Source organism: Grampus griseus (assembly GCF_964374135.1).
Source record: "Grampus griseus genome assembly, chromosome: 17".
In the NCBI taxonomy this organism is placed as follows: domain Eukaryota; kingdom Metazoa; phylum Chordata; class Mammalia; order Artiodactyla; family Delphinidae; genus Grampus; species Grampus griseus.
In genome coordinates, this window is record NC_139011.1 from 18,496,762 (window position 1) to 18,515,879 (window position 19,118).

The window sequence follows — 19,118 nt, forward strand, 5'->3', positions numbered from 1 at the left end:
AGATATAAATTCTCAATTACTCCTCAGGTGAGTCCTTGAAAATATGCCTGTAAATTAAGAGTGAACAAATCCAATTTCATTGGAATTCACTATAGGGGCTTGAGAGTTAAAGAATTCTAAAGTACTTTCTTCTGTGGAGCAAAAATATTTCTGCACAGTAAATAATCACCATCAAAGTTATCAATATTTTTCATTTTTATTAAGGGTTTGTTTAACTGGGGCACATGTGTGTTGAAGACTTTTGATCTTTTCTTCTTCATCTAGGTGTCCAAGTTTGTTTCAAAATAAACAGTGTGAAATGAAAGAAACTAGCAAAGGGAAAATTATCTAGAGATAATCCAAAGTAAATATTATTATTATTTTACCTTGCATAGCTTGTAAGTGCATGCACAAGATTAAACTGTAACTCATTCCAAATTAGCGGGAATAATTTAGCAAGAAGCTTAATGTGTTTCTTGGTAAGAGTACAAACAAAAACCAAAACAAAACTCTCACTCTGGGAAGTTTTTATGGGTTTCATTTTAGGGACTAAGTTAAAATATGAGGGCAATAACAGGGAAAGTAAAACATCCAAATTAGGTCTTTAGTTACCACGGCTAAGCACAATTTTAATTTTTTTGAATTTTCCAATCACGGATTATTTGAAATCTATGATCCGAGTGAATTTATAATTCAACCTATTTTCTTCAAGTGTCCATTAATTTTCCAAAAGTACTCCCAGACCGATTTCATGGACCTTCTGCTTGTTCACAGTGGACGTGGTTACTGTCCATTGTGTTATCATTGTGTTCTACAACAATTCATCCATCAGCTTGAAATTAAGTACTTTCCTGAGAGACTCTTGAGCTCAAACCATGGTTTATGTATTGATATCATACAGATACAAATAAGTTGCCACCAAAGACTTTACAAGTAAGGAAAAGGAAGAAAGGATAATAATGCTATTCTTCTTTTCTTTTTTTTTTTTAAATATGGAACGCTTCACGAATTTGCGTGTCATCCTTGCGCAGGGGCCATGCTAATATTCTCTGTATCGTTTCAATTTTAGTATATGTGCTGCTGAAGCGAGCACAATAATGCTATTCTTGAACAATAATGTATGTGGAGATTTCTTCCCTAGAGTGTCACAAATATAATGCAGCAGAGGGAAAGAAATGCAACTAATGAAGCTAAATAAAGCATATTTCATAACTAAAAGGAAAAATTTCTATTGGATACAAACCGGAGTTATTGGGCCTGATGGGAAGTGTGCCTAGGAAACAATTTTCAGGTTCTAGAGTAAAAGGAATGGTATGGTGTAAATAAAGAAAACATGGGAAGGCCACGATTAAGACTGTACCCAAGTTTTCCAAAAACACTAATTCAAAAAGATACATGCACCACAACGTTGACAGCAGCACTACCTACAATTGCCAAGATATGGAAACAATCTAAGCGTCCATCAGCAAATGAAGGGATAAATAAAATGTGGTACATATACACAATGGAATAGTACTCAGCCATAAAAAAGAATGAAATCTTGCCATTTGTGACAGCTTGGATGGACTTGGAGGGCATTACGCTAAGTGAAATAAGTCAGGCAAAGAAAGACAAATACTGTATGATATCACTTATATGTGGAATCTAAAAAATACAACAAACTAGTGAATAAAACAAAAAAGAAGCAGACTCACAGATATAGAGAACAAACTGGTAGTTACCAGTGGGGAGAGGTGGGGAGGTGGGGAGTTAGAGGCACAAACTATTGGGTGTAAGACAGGCTCAAGGATATATTATACAAAATGGGGAATATAGCCAATATTTTGTAATAGCTGTAAATGGAAACTAACCTTTAAAAACTGTATAAAATTTTTTTTAATTTTAAAAAAATAAAAACACTTTATTTCTTAATAAAAAAGAGTCTACCCAGGTTTTCAATAGAGAAAAACAAATACAGATGAAACAACTTAAAGAAAACTCAACACATAAAAATCTAAATCCCACAGGGAGACACTCATGATTAAGAATACATTAGAAATGACTATAAATCTGCTCAAAGAGAGTCAATGTCAGTGAAAAATACAACTATTTGTTAATGGACGGCATTTCATTAGGAACACTTCAACTGCATAAAGAAGACCTTTGAGTTATGCTTCATTTAAAAACTTATAATCAGATTCCCAAGGGCAATAAAGTTATATATGTGTATATATACATACAGAATTTTATATATTGGACTTCCCTGGTGCTGCAGTGGTTAAGAATCCGCCTGCCAATGCAGGGGAAACGGGTGCAACCCCTGGTCCGGGAAGACCCCACATGCCGTGGAGCAACTAAGCCCAAGTGCCACAACTACTGAGCCTGTGCTCTAGAGCCCACACGCCACAACTACTGAGCCCGTATGCCTAGAGCCCGTGCTCCGCAACAAGAGAAGCCACCGCAATGAGAAGCCCTGTGCACTGCAACAAACAGTAGCCCCTGCTCACCGCAACTAGAGAAAGCCCGCGTGCAGCAGCAAAGATGCAACACAACCAAAATAAATAAATAAGTTTATATATTTAAAATTTACATTTCAAAAGTATACACACACTCACACACACACACACATATACTCACACACACAGACAAGTGTATAATGGACTATTTATGACCCAATTTTTGTGCTCTAACAAGTTGTCAAGGAAACAGAAGCAAAGCGGTAAAGAAGGTTCAGATGCTTTATCAATTTAAAGCAGGTTGTATGCGGAGCACGTTTCGGAGACCGAAAGTCATCAGGAGACCAGTTGTTAAGTTTGGATCAAGCAAAAACATTAGTTTCCAGAGAAATGAAGAAACGGGAGTAAAGCTTGCGTTAATCTCAGGAAATAGTCTCGTTAGCCTGGTTAGTCAGGAAACTTGTGGAGTTGCTAGTCAGCTGTATTTATACAGACCGTTCCTACCACTTCTTCGGCAGGGTCCCCTTGAGCAGTCAGGTAGGTCACCCTGAACTGCTGCACACTGCTGTCTGAAATGTCCCATTTTACCCGCAGGCTAGAAGTGGTTTCATCATCTACAACCAGGTTTCTGACTCCCGTGCGGAAAACTGGAATAAACACAACCAAGTATTTAAGGAACTTTTCATCCATCATATGTCAAAATGAGCTACAGAGATGATTTGTGGACATGACAACAAGTATCATTTAATGTATCTCTACCATGTAGACCCAGGTGAAGCGAGAACAACTCAGCTTTAGTTAATAGAGAGCCATGATACCTACTGGTAGCAAACAAAAATGGGCTTAAGAGATCTCAAGGTGAGATCATGGATCCCTCAAACCACCAGCTCTGTATATACACTAAGAAGGGGAACTGGGGAGCAGCCCTTAGACTAGGAAACCAGAAGGGGAGCCCAAAGGGGAGCACGACTGTGAGAACTTCACATTAGGCCTGAGCTGGAGAAGTGGGCGTGAGGGACCAAATGTGGTCAACCTCGGCGTGCAATCTAGCATCCAACACACATCCCATCACCTGCTCCCCCATTTCTGTTTTAACACTTGTCACTCAAAGCACAAATCTCCCACCAGGGCTGCCTCTATCCACTCAGGCCACATGGATTTCATCCTTTCTCTGAGATCTGTCCACACTCCTTCACTCGTTTTCTCTGACACGTTCCTTTTCATCTCCCAAAGTGACTGCTCTCTCATTTGTCCCATTGTTTCTTCTCCCTCTTGTGCCAACTTCCTTTCATTCTGTCCATCTCCATGGACTCTTTCTTCTCTTCATTCATTTATTCATTCATTCAGCAAACGTTCATTGAGCTTTTCCTGTATGTCAGACTGGTTAGGCCTTTAAGACATACAATGATCTACAGTCGACAAAAATAGTGAAAGTGTCACAGAAGAGACAGGAGAGTGACATTTATCAGGCAAAACTTTACCTACTAGGCTGTAGGTACAGAATGCGACATCTCACCTTCAGGGTTAGGAGTTCTAGATGGCAGGAGGATATGGGAAAAGCATGAAGCATATGGTTGAGGCCAGGAAGGGAAGCAGAACCCAGTCAGGAAGCATCTTGTATGTTATGATTAAGAGATGTGGGGTCATAAAGAAGGGCTCAGTAAAGGTTAACTGAAGAATGAATGAATCAGTGAACGAATGAATAAATGAATGGTATTGGAGATTCACTGAAAGGTTTTAGGTCAAGAAATAAATATCAACAAACTTGCTTAATCTAGTTGACTGTGACAACTAGTTGGGAGGTATATTATAACGGAGGGGAGAGTTAAGCTGAGAGAGAAAATAGCTGATGTAGGAACACCAATACACCAGCCACGGCTCAGTTACCCACAGAAATGCATGGAAACAATGATATGAATAATTCTCAACAGAAAGCAATAGGAGAAGGTACTGAGACCAAGAGTAGGGCAGAGACTCCTGGGGCTGGATACTAACGTCCTCTAAAAGATTAGAATGGGAATTCAAAACAAAGATGGGAAAAATAGAGAGTACCACAGTGATACTGATTAGTAGACGAGAAGACCAATTAGCATTTAGGGATAAGAAGAGGTTGAGAGCTCTGAGGGGAGTGAAATTTGAACTGGTATGCCCTGTTCCTAATCAATCATATAAATCAAATAAAACTGGGATAATATAACTTCTGTTTAAATCAAATTTTTCTTATGGGTAAACAGGCTTCTATTTGTCCTTACCTGATGTCACAGGCCTGGTAGGTGCTTCGGTCGTAGGCGGTTCTGTCCAAACACTGTCAACTAAAAAAATATTCCTCACTTTAAAATTCTGTAATGATGATAACTCTATACATTTGTGTATATCACTTTATAGTTTTCAAAGAAAAGTTCACCTATATTATGTCACTCGTTTCTCACAACAACCTTGACCACGGTTGCAAGAGAGAAGTGAGTTGTAAGGTAGACATTGTATCTATTCCACAGATAAGGAAACAAACCCAAAGAAGTTAGTTTCTAATCACAGATACCAGCTTTCATATAACCACTTGAATTACATCTATAAAATTGTGAAACCTCCCAGTTACTTTGAAATGGGGCATAACCATGGTGAGGAAAGGAAATTAAACAGTGCTATGGATCAAGTTGTAAAGGGGCTGCCAAATAGGACCAGCAAGGAAGACAATAAGAAGTGCATCTGCTATTTCTTGTATCCACCCTGGACAACCAGTGGATGGAGCTGCTGTGTGGTGATCCGCCTAGATGCCCTCTTCATCAACATACTCATCCAGCAGCTTCTGGAGTACAGCTGCCAATGGCTCAGAGCTCTGGTAACTGCCTTGCCTGGGGTTGCAGACTCTGTCAGGGGATGGCCTGCCTCCAATCACTGGGGATGCAGGGATAGAAAGGCCCAGCCCCTTTGACTCAACTTGGGACCACTCAGAAGGGTCATACCAGGTCCAGAATTTCTAATAGAATTAGCTGAGGGCTCTGTTTTAGCTTTTCCCTAAGTCCTATTTCCTTACAGATATATCTCCCAACTACACTCTTCAATAAACCTTCTGGATGCAATTTTCTACTTCAGAATCTGGCTCCAGGGAACCCAATCAAAGATAATTTAATATGTGGTTAATACCTCATACTTAAAAAATGAAGGGACAAATGAATCAGCAAGTGAATTTTGTGGATTCTTGGAACCACGATCAACTTGGGAAATTCCAGAAACTCTTGGACATTTTTGCCCTATATTTATTTGTTTGCTCATTTATAACTTATTTCATCTATCCATCCATCCATCCATTTATCCACCCATCCATCCATCCAACCATTCCTCCATTCAACAAATATTCATTGCACAGTTAAAATATGCCAAGAACTGTGCTAAGTGTTGGGGACATAATGGTGAACAAGACAGATATGGTCCCTGCCTTTAGGTGATGATAGACTAGGAGTCTAATAAGATGCTCCACATATTGCTTTCATTAAAGGTAAAAATGTATGAAGAGTTCTAGGGACAAAGCCTCTGTAGCCAGGAATAAGGCTGATGTGCAGGGAGCCTGGTGGCGTGAAGAGTGTGTCAGAATAAATGGTCGGAGCTTGTGAAGTCCATCTTGGCCTGACCAAGACTTACGTGTGGTCCCAACGGCAGTCACTACCTCAGTCTCACTTCCACCATCCAGTACAGCCAACAGGGAAACTTCATATTCAGTGCCAGGTTCCAGGCCTTCAATAACATATGAGTCTTGGTCTTCTTTTAGGACAACCTGAAAAGTATTTGGTGCTTAGTAACTGGGTTTACTTGAATAACATAGGAAAAAGTTAAGAAAAAATAATAAAATGGAAAGATGTTATCCCGAGCGTAAGCAATAAGTGACTAAGCATCAACAACTTCAGGGCCGTTGAATTCAATTTTAAAGTCAAACCAGAGACTTTTTTCTTTTCAAATCTCTCAGCAACTAAACGATTAATATTGCAAAAGGGGCCTTTTTTGAAGTTTTTAAAAATTTCATTTATGACTATCAAAGAATCTGGAAATCCATAACATATATAACTAAAGCCCTAGCAAAAATGCATTTTAATTTTACAAAAGTCATATGATTTGACATTTGTAAAACTCCAGGTCATGGAAAATAGTAATTACTTTTGGGATTCTCAATGTGTCTTAAAACAAAGACCAACTCAAATGCAGCAGTGGGCATTCACTTCCAGATAAAACGCCCTGGATTAATTTTCAGCCTCAGACAACTCACTTCTTCAGTCTTCCCACCGTAGACTGGAATCCACATCAACTTGTGTTGCCCTTCATCAACTGAGAGGGGATGCCAGGTCACTCTAAAACTATCTGTTGTCACCTCATCAATTTCCAAGTATTGCTGGGCGGGAACTTCCTCTGTAAGCCAAGGAGGGAGATTTTGTTAGGGAACTGAGAAGGGAAGAAAACCATAACTCAAGCAGCTCCCCGGGGCCACAGGTAGAGAAGACCCTCTGGTGAATCTCTTGTGTTAGGAAAGCACGTGGAAGCAGGGAAAGCAGCGCGAATTAGTCCAGTGTGGGCTTATGTTTCTGTTTCCAGCATTTACCCACAGAACGAGTTAGGAAGACCAGGGACACAGCAGATTTTTACAGTTTTCCTGGAATTTCCAGAACTCTTAGATTCTCTATTTGGCCCTTTTCATTAACTATAAAAAAAAAAATAAGACTGCCATATTCATTACTTTACAAAGATACTATTTTCCAAGTATTTTGAAGAAATTAACAAAATGATGCCCTAGAGGCCTGAGAAATGTCACTTTTAGCTTTATTCACGTTGGTGCCTAAATCACTCTCTAGTAATAAGTTAAATCCTAGAGAAGAACGTTCATCCTTTTAATCTTGTACATGTGGCTGCCATCAGGAGTGAAGTATAATTTATCAGACATCCATTATTTCACTGCTTAAACACTTCTGGGATGTACAACAGAGACCATAACATCTAATTACACCGAAAATGAATTGTCAGTCATTGATTTTTATTATATGAAATCAGAGATTTTAAAACTCTTTGACAGGATACCATGAGAATTCCAACTACAGTTAGCCCTTGCGAGATTTTGCAAAATTACTGAACTTTTTTCTGTGAAGATTATTTCTCAGTCCAGCTTATTTCTCATCTCTCTCCAAATTACCTTCTCATCTCAATACAGCACTAAATTTGTTTCCAAGTGCAATTCATGATAGGTCCAGAAAGCAAACAATAGAATTTTTCCACCAGGAGGCAAAAAGAAGTTATATTTATTGACTACAAGGTATATATAGAAAAGAAAAATAATGCATTCATGCTACATTTTTCATTTTAGTATTTAAAATATCCCATATTATTGTATTAATATTGCAAGCTTCATGAAAATAATTATTGGCTATAGATTGATGTATTAGGTTAAATGGTATGAAACCATCATTTTTTGTAGGTCAAAAACTGTTGGAGAGCTCTAATTTTGGAAGTTCAACTTAATATACACATATATCAATGGAAGAAATGTGAAAATTTTATGTCGATAGAACAAAAGAAACAGTGTGAGATCAGGAAGAAACAATGCACACTTTTATTTAACTGAGACCTTTGAACTTAGATGGTCCTGTCCCTCTTTCCCTTGCTTTGAAAGAACATGATTAGCCAGTAGGCATTCTACTCACCTAATTGTTCATTGGGTAATAATACTATAAAGTAAACAAATATTAAAATGCAATCTCTTCAAAATCACAATTGAAGAAGCTGCTCCAGCTTCTGGTTTCCATACAGTTACTCTTGGAAACTTTTCAAACCATAATAAAGCTTACCTGTGGTAAAAATTCCAGTCAGAGGCTCCGACTGTCCTTCATCATAGATGGAGAAAATGGCAACAGTATACTCGGTGAGGGGTGTCAAGCCCTTCAGAGGGAACGTAGTAACAGGATCAACTTCAACCTGCAAAAGAAAGAAGTCATAATAGCTATATCATAGGCAGAACATTCTATGACATAAATCACAGCAAGATCCTTTCTGACCTTCCTAGAGAAATGGAAATAAAAACAAAAATAAACAAATGGGACCTAATGAAACTTAAAAGCTTTTGCACAGCAAAGGAAACCATAAACAAGACCAAAAGACAACCCTCAGAATGGGAGAAAATATTTGCAGATGAAGCAACTGACAAAGGATTAATCTCCAAAATTTATAAGCAGCTCATGCAGCTCAATAACAAAAAAATAAACAACCCAATCGAAAAATGGGCAGAAGACCTAAATAGACATTTCTCCAAAGAAGATATACAGACTGCCAACAAACACATGAAAGAATGCTCAACATCATTAATCATTAGAGAAAGGCAAACCAAAACTACAATGAGATATCATCTCACACCAGTCAGAATGGCCATCATCAAAAAATCTAGAAACAATAAATGCTGGAGAGGGTGTGGAGAAAAGGGAACCCTCTTGCACTGTTGGTGGGAATGTAAATTGATACAGCCACTATGGAGAACAGTATGGAGGTTCCTTAAAAAACTACAAATAGAACTACCATATGACCCAGCAATCCCACTGCTGGGCATATACCCTGAGAAAACCATAATTCAAAAAGAGTCATGTACCAAAATGTTCATTGCAGCTCTATTTACAATAGCCAGGACATGGAAACAACCTAAGTGTCCATCATCGGATGAATGGATAAAGAAGATGTGGCACATATAGACAATGGTATATTACTCAGCCATAAAAAGAAATGAAATTGAGCTATTTGTAATGAGGTGGATAGACCTAGAGTCTGTCATACAGAGTGAAGTCAGAAAGAGAAAGACAAATACCGTATGCTAACACAAACATATGGAATTTAAGAAAAAAAAATATCATGAAGAACCTAGAGGTAAGACAGGAATAAAGACATAGACCTACTCGAGAATGGACTTGAGGATATGGGGAGCAGGAAGGGTAAGCTGTGACAAAGCGAGAGAGAGGCATGGACATATATACACTACCGAACGTAAGGTAGACAGCTAGTGGGAAGCAGCCCCATAGCACAGGGAGATCAGCTCGGTGCTTTGTGACTGCCTGGAGGGGTGGGATAGGGAGGGTGGGAGGGAGGGAGATGCAAGAGGGAAGACATATGGGAACATATGTATATATATAACTGATTCACTTTGTTATAAAGCAGAAACTAACACACCATTGTAAAGCAATTATACTCCAATAAAGATGTTTAAAAAAAAATAAATAAATAAATATAGGAAACAGAAGCCATTTTATTGTCTGCAGTTCACTTGGCTGGCAGCAGAGCTGCAAGTACTGCAAAAGAGATACTAAATTATAAAACCATTTAGATATTCACATTTCTAATCTTACAACCTTAAATAGAATACCTATCAGTTAATTCTCATGACATAGTTACAACCAATATTATTTCCATTCATTAAAGATATAGAAAGTGAAGTACACAAAATTTGCAATGCTAATACAAATAAGTGTAATGTTTATAGCCGGATTTGCTAGGAGTAGCCAGACATGCACTATAACTTCTGTAGGAGTTAAATAGATGAGCAACCATGCAGGAGAAGGTGAGCACAGTTGCTGTTAGTTTGGTTCTTCAATGAGTCAACATTTTTTTTTTTAACATCTTTATTGGAGTATAATTGCTTTACAATGGTGTGTTAGTTTCTGCTTTATAACAAAGTGAATCAGCTATACATATACATATATTCCCATATCTCCTCCCTCTTGCATCTCCCTCCCAGAGTCAACATTTTTTAATTGGTAAGTTTCACATAAAAAGAGAAATCCCTGGTCAGACACACCACCTTTCTTTCCATGTCTTTCCCACCTCAGGGAGTTGGCACATGCAATTCATTCTGTCTGAGACCTTATTTCCTTGGCTCTTTTTTCAAAATTAGGGCTTCACCATCTGTCAGGACTGTACTTATATTTCACCTCCTCATGGGGGTGTTCATTTTTCTACGTATCTCAGTAGGGTGATTCCCTAACATTGCCTTTGTTTGTTTTCTCCCTAGCACCCATCCCAGCCTGAAATCATTTTATTTCCTAGTAGAAGATGTTTATTATTTCCTGCATAGAGTGTAAGCCCCTTGAGGTCAGGACCTTGTTTAGCTTCTTTGCTACTGTATGTTGAATTATAGTGAATAGAATACATAAATGAAAACTGAGATGGAAGCACCAAAGATCCATTTTACAAGAGATTAAAAAAAAAGGGAGGGGGCTCATCTGAGCAAAAAGTTAATCCAGAAACCATAGACATCTTGAAGGAATTGACCTCAAGTCAAAAGAAAGATTGCCAGCCCTGGGGGAAGGAGTTTCCCTTTTCACGTTTCTGGAATTCTGAGTCACTCTGCTAGAGAGCACCAGCCAACCCCAGCCTTTTCAGCCACCCCAGACATGGATTGAAGTCATCTTGGAAGTTCCAGCCCAGTCAAGTTTCCAGATGAATGTAAGAGTCACCTTAGCTGAAACCACATAGAGCAGAGACAAGCTGACCCTGCTGAGCCTGCCCAAGTTACATAATCATGGGTTGTTATTTTAAGGCAGGGTGTTGGTTACATAGCCAATAGTTAATTGAAAATACGTATTATCTTCTTCTGAATCTAGGCCTGATAATATTATGGGTAATTCTTAGCATTTGATGTTTACTCTGGTCTGGGTATTATCTCATGCTTTACATGCATTAGTTGTACTTACATCCTTACCACAACATTGTAAGGTAGCTCGTTATTACCCCTAAGTGGAAGATGGAAAAAATGAGACTCCGAAAAGTTAAGGAACTTGCCCAAGGGAAAGCCAGCTAGTTCCTAAAACTTAAACACAAGGGTTTCACGCTCTAAATTCTCTGTTTGTAAATACTGTTTACAGTATGGCTCCATTATTTAAACTCACAGAGAAGACAAATACTTAAAATATGAGTTCAAGATGGTCTTCTAAACTATATTTCCTATTGCTTTCTGTTGTTTTGAATCGTAATGGCTAAGATTTACTGAGCACTTATAATGTGCCAAGGACCTTACATTCATTGTTTTATTTAGCCTCCTATCCCCCGTCAAACACTAGGTATTTATAATGACTGTTTTACAAATGAGGAACCTGAGGCACAAAGACCTCAACCAACTTTCCTGGAGACATAAAACTATTAACTCGAATGAATAGTTAGGCCTTGGTATACTTATATATAAGTGTATATTTTTTTATATATATACATATATATATATATACACACACATATATACACATATATATACACACATATAAATATGTAAAGGCATATGTATTTTGAACATTATATATTGAATATATATATTTTTTCAACATATATATATATCTGTTGAAAAGATCTAGTTTATTAAAAACATTTTATTTGATGCTGAACAGACCATATTTTATGCATTAATTATTGATCATTTTATTTCATCAAATGAAAACTTCTAGGTATCACTTATTTTTACTTGTTATGTTTTAGATTAAGTTCTGGAACTCATTTTATTGGTAGTACTTTTAAGATGTAAGAGAAGAATTTGGGAAAATGGTAACAAATGACTATGATTCATTGTTATGCAACGATTTTTGAGAAAAATTTTTCAGACTATCTAGCAAAAACTTCACTTCAGACTATTCTAGGATGGATGAGGAGAATCCTTGATGAGGAATGAGGGACTTGGGCTCTGCTCTGGGCTCTGTTGTTGAGTCACTGCTGTAGGGGACTGGACTTGTCTCTCAGAGTCTAAAAACGATGGCCTTTCATTTCTAAAACTCAAATGGCAGCACTTTAGTTCTCCATCATGTTTGCACATTTCCCCAAATCTTTTCACAGTACATGCTATCTGAGATGACTTCTTTCTGCAGTTTGACAGGTCAGGCTTTGGCAACTTTTTTTTCTATAAAATTTGCACAAGGTGCTCTCTGTAAAAACCTCAGAGGCTGTCTCAGGATTAGCACTCAATGTGTGTTAGCTGCCATCATCATCATCATCACCATCATCATCACCTCCATCATCATTATCACCACCATCATCATCACCATCACCATCATCACCATCATCATCATCCTCATCACCATCATCACCATAATCATCACCATAATCATCATCACCATCACCATCACCATCATCATCACCATCATCATCATCATCATTATCACCATCATCACCACCATCCTCATCACCATCATCACCATAATCATCATCACCATCATCATCATCACCACCACCATCACCATCATCACCATCACCACCATCATCATCACCATCACCATCACCATCACCATCGTCACCACCACATCATCACCATCATCACCATAATCATCACTATCATCATTACCACCATCATCATCACCACCATCATCATCACCATCACCATCATCATCATAATCATCACCATCACCATCATCAGTAGCAGCAGCATTTGTTTAAGTGCTCTGTTTTATTTTTTTTTGGTCTCCAAAAGTTAGGGAGAGGGGTCATGCAGAAAAGACACAGAGGAGGAAGAGGAAGTGAAGGAGGGAAGATGGGAGGAAGTGAAGCAGAGAAATAGGAATTGAGTTGAAAACAAGCTTTTACAATCAATTACATGTTACGTAGTAAGTAGATTTTAGTTGGGATATTTTGAAATTCATTCCAGAATATTTTGGGAATTTCCTAAAAATCCAATTGTAGCATCATCTTTAAGTAAAAGCTTAAATTAATAGAAGTAAAGCAAAATATGGTAGGAATATTCACCCTTAAAATCATATATTCCAAAACTAGGTAAAGTAATATTTGATTTATATAAGACACTTATCCAGCAACCTTTAGTCTCAACTGCATGGTTAACAATTAAGAATTAAGAACACACACACCAGTCAAAATGGAAATGTTACAAAATCTACACATTGTTTATGCATTTTACTCAAATAAAATGTTCTCAGACTTTTATTCATGGTCTATTTACTCATATTTTAAATTCAGTTTTATCAAACATAGCTTTCTAATTTCTCAGCACAATACAAATTAGAAATAGCAAATGCCAAAGGCACTCCCAAGATTGAAAAACACTGCAAAAAAGCACATGTATTTCTTAACAAATATATTATTAGTCTGGAGTCATTATTTATAAAGGCAAATAACGTAAAATGCCATGAGAGGCCAGAACAGCTATAATTTTTTTTAACTGGATGTTAACTAGACCTATTATGAAATGTCACAATGAATACAAATATTAAACCATCATGCTGTATACGTGAAACTAATATAATGTTATATGTCAATTACACCTCAATAAAAAATAAATATATTTATATAACTCATATTTACATATATATGATAAATTATTTTTATTTCAAGAAAAATTATCACCAAATAAAAATATTTTGCAGTGAAAAAATATGCTAGTGAATACGGTTGTTATGTTATTATTTATTATTTTTTTTTGTGGTACGCAGGCCTCTCACTGTTGTGGTCTCTCCCGTTGCGGAGCACAGGCTCCGGACGCGCAGGCTCAGTGGCCATGGCTCATGGGCCCAGCCGCTCCGCGGCATGTGGGATCTTCCCGGACCGGGGCACGAACCCGTGTCCCCTGCATCGGCAGGCGGACTCCCAACCACTGCGCCACCAGGGAAGCCCTGATATTTTAATTGTTCAATGAGTCAACATTTTAAAATTGGCAAGTTTCACACAGAAATAAAAATCCTTGGTCACATAGTCAAGGGGAACAAGACCTGGCAGCCCCCGGCTGGATTTCTGTGCAGCAACCGTCTTCAGGAGCTGACACCAGCTGCTTCTTGGATGAACATGTACAAACTCCCCGGCAGGGTAGTCCCCACCACGCCCAGCATCCGTGTCACTGTAACCCATTGTCCCTTGTCATTTACTGTTGTCTTTCAGTAGAGAATTTCTTCTACATGCATGTCCCCAAAATGGGAATATGAAATATAACCTAAGGTAGCTTCATATTCCAAGAAAAACAGGTGAGACTGTATTTCTTTGCAGGTGTGACAATTTCTGCACTCATTTACATTATCTGCATAACCTTCCTACACAGCTGAATTTGCAACCCTTGGGAAAGTAGTTTATTTCTTGGTGATAACAAAGAGACACCAATAGCTCGGTGCTTTAGACTTCCTTCTTTTTCTACTCCAGGATCTCATCTTCAAAAGCAAAGCAGCTAGTCTAAAGATTCCAGCTTTGTCAGAATTATTTGCCCTCGGGATTTTTGACGATTTAATGAAAGATGCTGAACAGTATTTCTGTGCTGTTGGCAAATGTGCAGTTATGGTCCATTCATGGCCTAGTGTCCCGTATGACGGCACATTCCGCAAAATATTGCTTGGATTTACTTGTAGGAAAAAGTTTGTCTCTGCATATGAAAATATGTGCTTTACTTGGTCAGAAAATAGAAATCATGTAATCCAACCTACTTCCCTTGTTGTCTTAGCTTCTTGGACCAAGATAAGGAAAAAAAAATAAAAATAACTTTGCTATCTAGCCTGCGAAAATATATTTCCAAGGAGAGAATTTCTGAAGAGTATTCATCACTGAGTGCAAAATACTGTATCTTCATGGGTTTCAGTAAGTTCTATTATTTGAAAGTATCTTCCTACACAAAACTTGAATGATTCAGTTTTCAATGTAAGCTCATTGAACTAGGGTCTTTCAGATGCCGGTTTACTAAAAAGCAGAGGGATAACCTGAAAAACACTGATATTTCTAGTTTACTACTTGTGTCAAGATACATACTTCCTTATCCCTATTTGCTGGGGCAGACTGTATTTTCCAAAGATGGCTGTGTCAATACCTATCTCTCATCCCCCTTGCCTCCCACCATAGGTTGGCACTGTTCTCCTCCCCATCTTAAATCCATGCAGAGACTTGTGGCGTCTCCTACCTATGGAGTGTGGTGGAGGTGATATTTCTGTGACTTTTGATGCTAGGTAACAAAAGGTGACACAGCTTTCACCCAGCACTCTCTCTGTCTCTCTGGATACATGTCTGGGGACTCCTAAGCCAGCAGGTAAAAAGTCCAGCTCCCCGAAAGCTGTCATGCTGAAGGGATCACGTGAAGAATCTACTTAGAGATATAGGGCTTCCCTGGTAGCACCGCTCCAACGCCCAGCTGGTCTAGTCTTTCCAGACCAGGTACCAGACATGAACATGGAAGTTGCTGTGATGACATCAGCTCCAGTCACTACCTGGCTACAGTCTCAAGAGTGATCCCAAGCCAGAACTACACACCCAACTCCAATTCCTGACCCACAGAAACAGCAAGAGAAAATAAATAATTAGTACTGCTTTGAGCCACTGTGTTTTGGGATGATCGGTTACATAGCCATAAAAAACTAAGACCCAACCACCGGAAAAACGCACATCCTGTTCCACAGCTTACCTCGTTGATTTCAGTCCCATCGGCGTTGTTATATACAATCCGATAACCACTGATCTTTCTTGAAGTTGGGTCCCAGGCTAACAGAGCACTGTTAGAGCCAACACTGGAGATTCTCAGGTTTCTGGGTGGACTTAAGGGCACTTTGCAGTAAACGAAAAATAAATTTTTTCTGGAGTTCAGTGCAATAAAGGGCACTTTGCAGTAAATGCAATTTTAAATAACATACATGTAAAAAAGACTCCCAAAACACAGCACCTCTGACTTCTGAACTACTTACACATGAAAAATTTCACCCAGATAATAACTGATAACAAAGAACATTAACACATCAACAAAGAAAAAAAGTTTTCCTTGTAGAGAATGAATAGCAGCAAACAATTACACATTCTTAGAAATAAATGAGGTTTAGGTAAATCTTCTGTGCCTTTCTTTTCTAGTCAAAGCTATTATTATAGGCTGATACAAATAAAAAAAACTAATGGATCAAAAACCAGGACACCTGAAGTTAGATCGTAGCTATTGCATTCAACTATCATCGGATCCTGGCAAAGTCACTCTACTCCTCCGATCCACAGTTTCCCATACGTGAAATGGTTTCCCATCTGCCATCTCCACATGAGTATCTATTAGGCATTTCCACCTTAACATGTCCAAACCCGAACCACTGACTCCTGCCACCTCTCCCAGTCTTCTCTTTCAGTCTCTTTCTCTGAACAAATGAAAACTCCATGCCTCCCATTGCTCAGGCCAAAAACCTTGGAGTCATCCAAGATTCAGGTTTCTGAACATGTGTCCCCTTCTCAGTGAAGCTTTCCATGATCGCCTTATGTAAAATAATCCTTCCACCTCAATACTACCTAACTCCCTTCCCGGATTCTTTTTTTTTTTTTTATTGCACATTTATTGGTCTCTTGTCTTTCTCTTCGAATATACTATAATCTCAGGGGACTGCAGAATTTGGTTTAATTTTGTTCCCCTCTTTATCCCCAGTATCGCAAGTTCTCAATAAATATTTCTTGAATCAACGAGTAGGAGTCTTGCCCTGGATACATCCCGCTGGCTTTGGGAGACGAGATAAAAATAAACACTTTGCTGTGGCTTTAAAAGTATTTAAAGAGGTGTTAATATTTCTGCAGATTCCTGACTACCAGTTCCAAAGCTTTTTGCACTTCTTGAAGGACCCCTTTCTGAGTCAACAGATAAAATTTGTCAATAATCTTTGAGGGCTTCGTGAGCTTTTACAGGTTTACAGTAAAAAACAATTGTTAAGATTGACTGCAGGCTTTCTATGAGCCTGAGATGTAACACGTTATCTCATTAAACCCTTCCTTTAGACAGCAAGGATAGAGTTACAATTAGCCCCATTATACAGATCATGAAACTGAGGTAACTTGGCCAAGGTCACAGTTAGTAGAAGCAGAAGAGCAGTTTGAATTTAACCCAGGCAATTGATCAATTGATTTGAGAGCCTGTGCTGATAGAACCAGCAGAATAACAACCTAGGAGATAAATCATGACAATTGTCAGCTGTAGCCATAAGCATGATGTTTCCTCACCCCAAAAGCTAACCCTTTCATTAATTCCATATGTACCTATCATATGGTAATAAAGAACCTATAGGACTTGGTGACTCTCTACACTTAAAGGGCTAGAAAGTGTAGGAGAGAGAAAAGCAATGTAATTACTTTAAGTGCTGTGCACACTTAGCTCTAAATTGTTCTGGAGTTCAGTTACTCTTGGCAGTATAGTGGAACAATGTCTAGTTTCCTCAGTGCATAAAAGTGTCAGTCTCAGGAACAGGTAGCCAGGATATCATTTTTAGGACTTTTAAAAAAATCAACTACTAATGGGAAAGAGTCATGGACACTTTTTAAAACTACAAGTATCTGCTTTTTGAAAGTTCAATTTAGGCCACTTTGCTCTTGCAAAGGACCAACATTAGTACCTAACTCAAGGTTTCACTGACTGAAAGAAATCTAAAGAGGAATTTTGCTTTTATAAAAAAAGGCAAAAGCAAAAATAGCATTCAGGCTTTGCTTTGCAGCAAACCATTATGGAGACAGCGTGCACCCCAGGCAGCAAGAGCGGCCCCGCCTAGCTCCTTCCCCTGGAAACTACACTCAGCATCTCAGCATCAAGCCACCACAGCTTTGAACTCTGTCTGTGAGCATCTGTGCTTTATCTTGATTTATTTTGTGCATCCATTAGCAAGATGTGTCCTAAAATTAATTGCCTCTTTGCTTTATGTCATTTGGCTTGCGAAAGGTTTCATGGGAACACTGCTTTTAAAGGGTGGGGGAAACCTGAATAAACAAATGAGTATTCTGAGTGAAACAGAGAGATGGGTGGTTGGGAAAAGTTTTCCCTCCGAATCTACAGAGTCCCAAAATTGACTTAAGTGATATATTAGATGCTTCCTGACTTATTTCTTTTCTCCTTCTTTCCTGGGCTCTCCCAGTTTTGTGGTTTGTTGTTTTAATTACACCGGTCTTCCTCTGAAGAGCAAGACAACATAGCCTCAACTAACAGAGAATGGATGTGGGAGAAAATTTCCTTATCATTAAATTTCTTTGTATGTTTCTCAAGTAGAATCTTCAAGACAAAAGCACAGTAGAAATCGTGCTATTCACCTCCTTCCAGGCTCAGAGTGATGTGAGAGACCCCATCTCTTTGCCCTTTCTTATTCAAAACACAATGAATAGAACCCTATTTTTAATCGTAGGTGACAAAACATTGTTAGTTTGGCAGGGTAGAATTTTCTCTATATCACATTTTCAAATAGATAACTACAACTCTTAAAAATATTATGAACTCCCTACATTGACCCAAATCAGACTTGCCAATACAATTTTTACTCAATTTTTAAAAACTAATTATAATAATAATAGTCTGAGATCAGGAGGACATCAAAGATTTTCAGAAAAAGTGTGAATTTTGGTATGAGTGGGAGTAAAAAAAATATTGAGTAACTGTGTGTTAATAACTTTCATTTGTATTACTGTATTTAATCTTCTATCAACCACATGCTATAAGGTTATTGTTCCTCCTTTCACAGGCTCAATAATGCTTCATCACTTGCCCATTTTCACCCACCCAAAATATGACTTTAGCTGGGATTCACATCTTGGCTGCTCTGATTCCAAAGCCCATATTTTCCCCCTATATTCTGCTCTAGCATTTGGATTTAGACAAGGACACTGGTGGCATCATCTAGAAGATGCCACAGTTCAGTTCTAGAATCCATGTGACTCAATAACAACAAGACGAGAAGAAATACACTTCCTTCCCCTAAATAAATTAGACATTTTCTTACGTTACAATTAGCTCTT

At 38.3% G+C, this 19,118-nt stretch overlaps 1 protein-coding gene across 6 annotated transcripts in view; it reads right to left on the reverse strand.

Moving 5' to 3' along the window:
- The window catches only part of COL14A1 (collagen type XIV alpha 1 chain), a 251,503-nt gene that overhangs the window by 135,771 nt on the left and 96,614 nt on the right, over positions 1 to 19,118 (reverse strand). For 5 of the 6 annotated variants that reach the window (XM_082674497.1, XM_082674499.1, XM_082674496.1 and 2 more), the window contains exons 14-19: positions 15,790 to 15,929; positions 8,240 to 8,366; positions 6,673 to 6,812; positions 6,054 to 6,186; positions 4,667 to 4,726; positions 2,910 to 3,061 (exon numbers count right to left, since the gene is read on the reverse strand). In XM_082674497.1, the coding sequence (XP_082530623.1) occupies positions 2,910 to 3,061; positions 4,667 to 4,726; positions 6,054 to 6,186; positions 6,673 to 6,812; positions 8,240 to 8,366; positions 15,790 to 15,929 (752 nt within the window). The remainder of the gene's footprint in view (positions 1 to 2,909; positions 3,062 to 4,666; positions 4,727 to 6,053; positions 6,187 to 6,672; positions 6,813 to 8,239; positions 8,367 to 15,789; positions 15,930 to 19,118) is intronic. The other variant, XM_082674500.1, reaches the window with a different exon arrangement.